Source organism: Phaethon aethereus (assembly GCF_964289735.1).
Source record: "Phaethon aethereus genome assembly, chromosome: 2".
NCBI lineage: Eukaryota > Metazoa > Chordata > Aves > Phaethontiformes > Phaethontidae > Phaethon > Phaethon aethereus.
The window spans coordinates 117592984-117604060 of record NC_138582.1 but is presented as its reverse complement, the minus strand read 5'-3'; the positions used below and the strand labels follow the sequence as shown (position 1 = coordinate 117604060).

Below are 11077 nucleotides of genomic sequence, written 5' to 3'. Positions count from 1 at the left end.
AATGTTAATATAATCTCAAAGGGAGGTATAGTTCAGAATATCTTTAAAAAGATAAAACATATCCTGAAAGAAAGGTTGCTTTTAACTATGTGTAAACAGCCTTTGATCAATCAACTGAATCCTTAGAAAGGGCCGATATATTGTAAAACAGCACAACACCCCTACCACAGTTGGGTAAGTGCTTCAACTTTGCTCGCAGAAAGGACGCTAGCAGTTGGCAGGGAGACCCAACCAAAATTATTAGAATGTAAATTTTTTTTGTATAAAGTAGCACAGTCCTCTTCTTCCAGAAGCTGCAATCAGTACAGAGTAAAATGGATTGGTACTGCTGCATTATAAATGCATTTGACATCAGATAGAAATTCCTCCTGAGGCTCATCTTCAGATTTCATGGCTTTTCTGCTTCCTCTGCTGCATACTCAGACAAACCTATAAAGGAGAAAGAAGATGCTTAAAAATTCAGTGTACTTGGCAACTACATGCACTATATTGTTGATTTCATCAGTTTGTAAAAGTCTTTGTAAAAGTCTTGGTTATAGCTGGAGGAAACAATTTATTACATGCAAAACAGTTAGGAAAAAAATGCATAACTTTCCAATTCAAGCACTCAGAAGTTTAGGAAATATAAAAAATTAAGGCAATAAGGGCAATTTCACATCAGCTCTTTCATACATGTGATGGATGACACAGTCTAAATTATAAAGTCACTGACTACTTTTACATCCAAAAAAAAAAAAAGGCAGAGACCAACTGGGCATATGATCTGAGATACAATTACTCCAATCTGCTTGCATTTTCCCTGTCCCTTTTTCCAGCCAGAACTGGCAATACAAATTGGGGGGGGGGGAAAAAAAAGTTAGGCTCCATAAATGCATTAACAAGGCCTTTTTTTATATAAGACTAACACTTGGGCAAGGGGAAAATAGCAAAACCCCTGTACTGGAGATAACTTCTGTCTTAAACCGTGAAAGTATGTGTTTCTATTTTTCAAGTATCAGTGCAAGAGATTAATAACCGATCCAAGACAGATTCACCTTTGCAAAAATGAACCTGATAGACTTGGAAAAGTGGGTAGAAACTCAAAAAGTTGCTTGGAATATCTAGGGACAAAAAGAACAGCAGATAATCACACAGATGTCTATATGCAGATACTTGCATGACTTGACTTTAAAGTGATTATTTAACCCATCAGTCTCTTACATGTCCACTATTAGTTTAGGTTGAAAATTATTTGATTTAAATCCTTTTCTAATGAACATAAAGCAATCCAAAATAAATTGGCACCATTTCCAAACGATACATGAATAATAATAAAAATAACACGTTTTTTATGGGTTTTTTTGTTTGGTTTTTTTCTTATAAGCCACCTCTGAAGAAGGCTGAAATCCCCACACATCCAGTGAAGTGAAATGATCCAGCAGGTCAGCAGAATAAAATTTGAACATCCAGGTCTTCTAAACCCAATCCACCAGTCGCCTGTCAGCCTGATTACCTTCACAATCATGTTCACACAGAATTTATCACCAACAATCTACATAATTTTAAAAGAACATCCTCTCATTTATTCTGTGCAATTCCATATGAACAAAAACATCTAGATTTCTTTTTCAGTTTTTATTTTACACTATCAATGTTTTTTGGTGCTTGGGAATTTCAGTATTTACAATGGTTTTCATGGTTGACAGTACTAAACTGAACAAATTTTATTTCAAGCCTTGAGACTGGAAGCAAAGCATCAGTGAAGCTAACAGAGCAAGGATAAAATTGCCAAGATACAAAAGACTAAAGCAGTAAAATTTCAGCAACAGCTGGAAGCCCAAGGCCCCCAAGGGGCTAAGAAGTTCCCCTTACTGAAGGTTCTACTTTTTTTTTTTTTAAAGCACAATTAAAAATACCATGTTAAGAGCCGACTTGGCTTTACAAAGGTCAGCCCTCGAATGGTAGTCCTTTTGTTCAGAACTCTTATCACATAGCACATGCTGGGATGCCAACAGGACCAGCAGCCGGTCCCATCTTGTTCCATTAATGATCTAGGGGAAGGAGGTAGGTAGCATGATAATGAAATGTGTGGATTATAAGAAACCAAGACGAGCTACAAATACTGGAGAGGAAAAAGAAATATTGCTCTAGGACTAAGAGATCAACAAGGCTGAGAAAAGATAAGAGGAGATATCACTTGAAATACATTGTGGAAACAACAGTCAAACACAGATACTTGCTGAGGAAAGCCCTGCAGAAGTAAAGGACATGGAAAAAGCCATTAAAGACATGCATTTGCAGTGAAATACCCTATGTAGCTCAACACGGCGTAGGACCACAGAAGCCATCACGGAGCTCACAAATTAATACTGTTCCTGACTGTAGCTTTGTCGAGATCACATCTGGAGCTGTTTACAGCTCTGTACTACGTAAAAAAAAAAAAAGATACTGGAGAATATCTTACTTTCCCACCAAAATCAAGAAAAAGAGTTCACAGGAATTAGGAAACTGGTTTGTGCACACTCTTACAAAAGCTGGACATGCACATAGTTCGGATGCGAAACAGCAAAAAGGTGGTATGATTACGGTCAGCTCTTTGAACCTGAAGAGAATAGCCGCAGATTTACCAGAGCCCAAGAGGCACTGATCTGTGCGTTAGCATTGCCCACTAAGTTGCACACTTAAGACATGTGGCACTGCTGCTGCACAGTGTCCTCAACCTCAATACATTTGACGACTGGCTAGAGGACATCTAAGAAGCATAACAGAGAAATTAAGGAAGGGAGGTTTACAAAAATATCGGCAGTGGGCAGGGAGGAATCTTCATGAAAAGGCTATAATATACTAATACATCTTTTCCTTTATCAGGCTGAAAACATAACATGTTAAAAATTAAAATGTAATTATAAAGTTATAAAGAAAAAAAAAATCATTTGAGACAAAGTACTGCCCGAGATACTGCTTTCAAAACCATGACATTGACTTCTTACAAATAACCTTTGTGCCTATTTCTACAAATTGCCATGCCAAAATGGGCGATGTGAATGGTTACTTTCAAGCTCATGAAACACAGTGGATCCACTAAACCTACTGTGTTAACTGTAATTACGGGCTGGCAGAACTGAAGTAATACAGCAGGTTTTACTTCAACTTCATACAACTTTGCCCAACAGCACTATCCACTGCTATAGACAACCTGGAATACTTCTGCATGGATCAAAGAACTACCACATGAGTAAACTGTGGGAGAGGTGAGCTGACGGGTGAGGTACAGACTGCAGCTATTTTTGTTGTGTAACTCCAAAATGGGAGGAAGTATGAAAACATCACTTGCAATAATCAGCCTTCCCACCTCTACTCTGTATTTTTTCAGTATGCAATATTTATTAGTCATCCAGGAGAACAACATAAATTTCACATCGATCTAACTTGCACATGCTATATCATAGTAGGTGAGATACTTAACATCAGAGACGCTTATCATCAGTATATTCTGATAATCTTAGGCAGATTCTAAGAAATCCAAGGTGTAAAATTAAAAATTCTGTAGATTAAGGCTCCTTTATCTCATTTCATCATGACAAAAAGCTTCCTTCCATCTTCATATCCCCCATTATGAAGTTCTCAATGTTTCATTTTATAGATCATCCAAAAATCCTATCAGAATAATGCTGGTCTGAGCACACACTTACACAAATGTATATTAAAAGGTTTATATCTCTATTTATCAGCACAGTTATGAACTGCAAAGCTGCTTTTGGAAATAACTGTGATAAAGTTTAACTCCTCTGCAGTAGGCAAGCCCAGGAGTTTTTGGAGGTAAGACTTCAATACAGAGTTAAAATATATGATTAAATTAATATCCTGATTAGTAACATAAGATTGCATATATCTGAGGTCAAAAACAGATTCCACCTTCAGTCACTTAAATCCCTCAAATTGTTTTGTATATTTGTCAGTCAGAGCACATTAGCACCCTCACAAAAGCAGTTTCTATAAACAAAGACACATAATACCTCAGTTGTGTTAATTTGTGTCTTGAAAAGCATGACTTAATGCATATATGAGTCACAGAAAGTTCATTTGTAGATCAAAATGTATTTCTGAAAGTTCAAAGAAAATCAGTTATAGTGACAGAAGCACCAGAGACAGCTAAAAACCCCAACTTTTCTGGAATTATTCATGCAGCTAGAGGGGAAAAAAAAAAAAAAACCAACAAAAACCCATCAAACCTGAACATTTAAAGGGAGGGAAGATATTTGAGCATGATGGCAGAAGGGAGGAGAACGGATCATTTTCTGTAGTCATAAATTGTTCACACTAAGCATGATGGTGTAAGGTTTAAAGATGTTCAGGTTAAACAATTAGGCAATGGAAGAAACTACCCAGGGAGGTGGCTGAGTCAAGGATATGAGAGGTTTGCAAAGATAGGGTAGATTAAATCCTAGTGGGGATTAGTGAAGAGGAAGATACACAGGCTTTGAACTGGATGACCTAAAGGATCTTCTCCAATCCTATCATTTATGCTGCTATGATTCATCCTAAGGAGAACATTTTGGACTCTTATGAATTACTGGCTGAGTTTCCTGGATACTATTGTACATTAGTCTACTCTGAAGCATGCATAAAACTAAGTCAAAGTTGGCTTTGAAGTGTTTGATCTACAAAATTCAATGCTCCCCAGTCTCTTTTTCATACAGTGACTCAGAAAAAGGGCTGTTGTAACAAGACAACAAAAGTTATTTTGAGTTCAGATTAAGTTAGAGAAGGGAGGCACCCCTTTCTTCAACTATTCCCACCTAAAAGAGGAAAAAACCACCCCATCTCATGGTCTGATGGTTAACATTGCTATTTCTAGACCTGACATAAAACAGCTTTAGAACAAACTACAGCTTTAAAGTAACTGTTTTTCATAAAATTTTGGATCCAAAACTAAATGTTCCAAATGACCAAAGTTAATAGATCTTTTTGCTCTTTTTTAACAAAAGATGATGGATTTTTCTCAGCACCTTCAAGTCACATTTCTGAAACCATAATAATTCTCTTTAAGAGAATTATTCTCTGCTAATAATTTTCTTTATCATTATAAACCGCTTGATGAAATATATACAGTTTCCTTTTTCTTAGCTTTTAATCTTTATTCCATAAACACAATCCAAACTTTTCAGAAAGTTTAAGAAAGTAACAATATCTTGCTTATCCTAAGCAAACTGACACAGTTTAGCTGGAAAGCAAAAGGGATTAGTGTAAAATCATCGACTCTAATGTGTTGCAGAAGATTGATCACCATGATGGACAAGGTACAAACTTTCCTACACTGCTGTAACAGGAGAAACTGGACTTGGTCAGTATTCTACATCACTTTTTATGGAGTAATAAACTGAGAGTGAGCCTTATCATCACCTCCCAAGTCACTAGTGAGTCACTGATCACTGCATACATAATTTAAAAATGCTCAGAATTTTGTAGCTGAAAGGGGCGTGATGGTAGCTGAAGGAGTGGGAAGCATGGACTGACTCATTCGTTAAAGAATTGTGTAAATCAAACAAATTTACTTTTCATTTAGGAAGTAGTGTCACTGAGAGAAAAGACTAAGGTCCCTAAGGGACCATATACATTACAGGAAGGACAATGTGAAACACTAGTTTCCATCACTCACTCTTAAATATGGTCCCTACTAACTGCAACTAATTTAACAAGTCCAACCTGTAAGAAGCTATCGATAGTCACGTTTCCAAACTGCCACAGAATAGCAGAGGGGAGAAGGGGCAGCTTTTACCTTGGGGATAGCAGGGTCTATTGCCACAAAACTTAAATACCTTGTTAAAAATTTTCCTTTTGTCGTTCTGACTTAATAGTGACGTAATAGCTGTGTAACGCAATGGAGATAACAAGGAGGTAACGACAAGTGCCCACATATTTTTTTTTTTTTAATTAACTTTTAAACACAAAGTTCTTGTGCATTCATGCCCCTAGGCAGTAGCTCTCAATGAAGACTCTGCAGACGCAGGCTTGTGGCAACTCAGGGTGACTGTGAAAAGGGACATGTTGGGGAAAGTTACAGTGGCCCTTCAAAGGCATTTTATTTGGTTTGTTTCTTTGTTTTCTAAATATCCCATCATTAATTTTATACTGATAATTCGTAACTTAAACTGTGCTTGTTTTGTATAATACTGTTGTCTTCAACCTTCATTACACTATATGGTGTACACACACACACACGCATACCCATACACATTACTATTACAAAATTTTCTGTTGAGAACCCCGACACCTAAAAAGCATTAGGGCTGCCACCAATGGGTCCAAGGAATCAATAAGTGGACTGAATTACTTCCCATCTCTTTGGGTAAGGTCAGAAGGTGTGCACCAGTTCACACTTCCTAGGATTATCAAGTACTTAACTTGTAAATGGTAGAGTTCAGACTCCTACATTTATCATGTTGCAAAGTTTCTGTACTTTCTTTAGGTCTTTCTTCTGCTTTGTATTTAGAAAATGCCCAAGACATACGAAATGTTTCTAATATAAAGTTACCAAATTTGAACATCGGGAAAACATCCAGTGACATGACCAAAAATTCCCAAGGCACACAGCTGCTTCTCCTAACGACCCCGGTCATACGTATATACACACACCCCCATATACACACTGCTGAATAAACACATTTTGTAAGAAACAAGGAGCTGCCAAACCAGCAAATCTAGCTTACATTTATAGATATGAAGGAGAGAAGAACAAGAGGAATAGGATGCTGGTTAGTTTGAAGCAATGTACAGCTCTGTAAGCAGCTCTCTAAACAGTATTCTGAGCTCCACACAGGAACGCCCCCCCCCCCAATTATTATAGAGCAAACTGAATACGCTTAGAGGGAGACAAGCTGCTTAAAAAACAGTTATCGATCTGAAATTAAGCCATTGATCATTATTGTGGGAAATGTATTTCAATAAAGCCAAAATTTTGGATGAAAAATGCCTATTTTCTCCAAATACCTGGGCTTATCACAATCACCTATCAAATCCTGGACACTTTTCTAGGAAAGCTTGCAAATTTTTTGAAAAATGGTTGTTTTCATCTGGAGATGATCACAAGAAGCAGCCACAAATGACACATTTCAGCTGGAACAGGTATTTCTTGCCAGGAAGTAAATGCCTAAAAATGAGTTTGCTTTTCAGTGGCCAAACCTCCCTTCTTTCTAATTAGCTATCAGCCTTTGTTAGGGCAGTAAACTAATTCAGTGGCTTCTAAGGCAAATATGCACAATACAAATCTAAAACATAACTAATTATGGCCACACGGCTGTGAATGCTTCAATTTATTCTTCATCATGCTTTTATCTTCCCATTCACTGCAACCCAAAATCCTATTAAGCTTTTCAGAAATGTTGGCTCTTTAATAACTTGCTGTCAGGAGGAAAAAAAAATATTTGGGCCATGTCCATTGAGATTAGATCGATGATAATATATTAAAACCAGGGTCTTTTTTTGTGTAGATGTAACTCTCTACTTTTTCCTGAGGAGAAGTAACGCCATCGCAATCAGTCTTTTGCCTCCTTGATTCCTTGTGCTGTTTTGTTGACTTCCCAGACAGACTGACCAACCGACCAGCCAGCTGACTATTAACAAGTCCTTTATCTTCCCAGACAAGCGATCACCATGACAGATAGGCAAAACTGCAGGGGTAGGTTAGCTTTAGGGCAAGATTTTCCACCATTTTCATATGAATGGCAGTGAATCCTACTGCTTGGAGACAGCCACCCAGTGTCTGCCTGCAGGAAGATCCAAGGTCCTTCACAGATATGATATATTACATTACAGTCAATTTCTACTCCTATAGGTTGGCTGCAGCTCATAATTGACATCTGAAGACCTACAACCTCCTTGTTAGTATAACTTCAAACATCTTCATCTACCTATGTAACTTTAGCTAATACTCAGCAAACTTTTCAGCTGAGACGATTTTCCTTAGAAAATTGCAAACGCAGGTCAAACAAACCACTAGTCAAATTTCTGCTGAATTTGTCAGATCAATTTGGCTAAAAAAAGTAAACAATTAGAGCATTTTTTTTATATTTTCAAAATCTCCTGAATTGCAAATAAACTTCCTTGAATATAATGCTGTTTTGTTGGGTTTTTTTAAAGTTAGCACATACAAAGTCTAAGTTAAATACTTCATTTGAGGAGAAAAGGAGAAACCTGAATCAATCACTGGAGAATGTTCCAAAATAACAAATGCTCTAATTTTTTTGCACCAGGCCAGAAATAAAAAAAAAAAAAAAAAAAAGGAAAAAAGAAGTTAGTCACAGAGCTCTACTCTTGTTAGTGTATACCTGTATCTTAAGTCAAAATAGTGAAGTTATACTTTTAATATGCACGATATAATTGTCATAATGAAGCTTTCAACAAATTTAGCTACAATACATACAGCAAATTATATGTGATTTTATCCAACACCAGCTTTAGGAAAACATAGAAGAAAAAGCATATTGGGTATATAGGGGGGAAAAAACCCCACCTTTTTATGAATAATGAGTCTCATAGACTTGCACTTAGGCCCTGCGCTGTCCTTCTTTCGCAAGTTTAACTTGTACGGCCACAAAATAACTTAGTGTCTTCATACATAAACATCAGTTTCTCCAGTAGAGATTTCTAATGTTTTCTTTATAGCCTACGGTACACATAAGCCCATGGCTCCTCAGTAGCAGAAGATGCAACAAAATAGAAGAAATTCCAAAAGGAACAGTGTCAGTAATTGTGTGATTTTGTGGAAAACACAAAAGAGGGGAGGGAGAGAAACAAAATAGCCAAAGGCAAAGCAACTTTAGGAATTTAGTGCAATGAAGAGATATAAAAAGAGGATCAAGAAGATGAAGTCAAGGAAAGGAATATTCAAAGCTGCTTTAACGCCATGTATTCTCCCAAGGGAAGTGGTGGAAGCCACATGGCTTATGACATTTGCAAATTAGTACCACAATGAAGACAACAATCTGGTGGTGTCAGGGAGATGGTCAAGCTGATACAACAGGAGTTTTCCATTTCTAACTCCTATTATCATAAAACAGATCTGAGGTGCTACAAATTCCTAAGTGTTTTGTAATATTCACAGAAACATCAGCTTTTGCTTACCATCAAATACTCAGCAACTGAATACTCTTCAATATGTTGCTGCTTTTAACAATGGAACATTATAGTGCAAATGATAAAATCATATTCAAGATTTCCATGGATTCTTCTGGAAATAACATATAACAGGATTTTACCATTCGATGTCATTTTTCCTTTGGAGTCTTGTGGGAAAAAGACACTGGTAGAGAGACAGGTTTGAGGAAAAATGTGTTTAAAAAAAAAGGAAAAAGAATATTTTGTGTAATGCTTTCCAATCTTGAATTTCACACATTCCTTTTAAGCTACAGTATATGAGAGAAATGCTCTAAAAGTTTGTTTTTTTTTTCCAAATGCAATCTTTTGATAAGTCTCAGTGTTGGCTTAAAAGCAAAAGAACAAAATACAAAGAGCCTGTATTAAAGTAACAGATGAAATTTCTTCTAAATGGACACATAACTCCTTTCTATTGCTCACCAAAACCCTGTATCCACTTGGTTTTTTTGTTTTGGTTGTTTTGGGGGGGGGGGTTGAATTATTTTTAAACTTTTTCTTTTATTAACCTTATCTTTGCAAATGCTAAGTATGTTTTTTGAGAGATAGAGGGGTAATGTAATAGCAGTTCATATTTTTTTATCTGATATGCATTCTAAACTGTCTTAGTATCTATACAAAAGACCTGCAATGTCATGCTCCTTATTGCCATGACTTTTCCACTGACATCAGTCTTGTCTCATATAGATGGAAGTAGAGTTACCCCCTGCTACATTCCTAGAAATTTCCAGGCATGTCTTGACCTTAGTAGCTACAATGGCAATTTCACAATAAAAATTGTAAAGCTACTCAGATTTGATGATCCAAGTAAGAATTCCATAAGGCCCAAGTATGTGCATTTCTGAATGACAACTAAAAAGTTCTGGGCCCTCCAACCTTACATCAAAATCAGCAGAACCAGAGGGAGAGCAGCACTTTGCAGGACCAAGCCTTTTAAGCACCTCCAGAAAGAGTAGTGGAAGCCAACACGCCTGTATCAGTTTTAAATGTATTATGGATTTTCTCATGTGCGTAGGAAGCAATAAAAACTAAGTATAGTCAGACTGCAGGAGAGCAATATAGCTTTCATCATTCTATGATTCTATGATTTTCTGTAACTTTAGGAAAAATATGCTGAACTTTATTTATAGACAGACAATTCAGTATTACAAGTTTTCAAGAGACATTACTGCTATGGGATTCCCACAACAAATGCAGGTTATGTTCAAATTATTGTTTTCCACAAGGACACTGCTCAAAATAAATTTGTCATGTAAACAAGCTGGTTTAATTACAGCACAACACAACTAACTGTCCTAGATCACAGGCTTCTTACTGAACTGGACACTAACGATGCTAGGAAGAGCAAATGATTTCATTCTGGTGGTCACATAATGTTAAGATTATTTCCCTGTTGACTAATAAGGTAAGTGCCTGAACAAAGCTAAGCAGCTAAGAAAGCACAGACAGACATGCTAAATCAGGGGGGAAAATAAAGGAAAAAATCTAATAAAGTAGACAATTTCCAGAAAATACACTGAAATAAAATGAGAATCCTTTGTTGTGCAGTGTTTCAATTTATCAATCACTTTGCAGTTCTTTCCAAGACTGGAAGAAGTTTAAATAACATCAGCAGCTTAAAACATTTAGAAACAAAATGCCAAATCCCAACACAGTTAAAGGGTACACCACAAATAGTTAAAAAAAAAAAAATCTTTGATTTAAGGTCAGGTACTGTGAACACTTGCTGTGGTTTATGTGTAACTAATTCCACTGAACTTAAGGAGTCATACAGGAATTCTCAAACATGTAAATACTTGGACAAGTAGAGCCTAATTTTCATACTATATTTTTTTAAGCTAACTTATTTTCTCCTTCTATTCTGATACGAGTACCATAATATTATCAATTAAATATTAATGCAAACAAATAATCTCTCTTGAAATATGAAAGGCAGGTTTTCTAG

The 11077-nt window shown here is 36.4% G+C and overlaps 1 protein-coding gene across 1 annotated transcript in view; it reads right to left on the bottom strand.

Annotated features, from left to right (window-relative positions):
• Positions 1-388: 388 nt before the first annotated feature.
• BBS9 (Bardet-Biedl syndrome 9) overlaps positions 389-11077 on the bottom strand; it is a gene marked incomplete at both ends in the record, with an annotated part of 309474 nt that continues 298785 nt past the window's right edge. Inside the window, one exon of the mRNA XM_081996969.1 lies at positions 389-429. Coding sequence (XP_081853095.1) covers positions 389-429 — 41 coding nt within the window. The remainder of the gene's footprint in view (positions 430-11077) is intronic.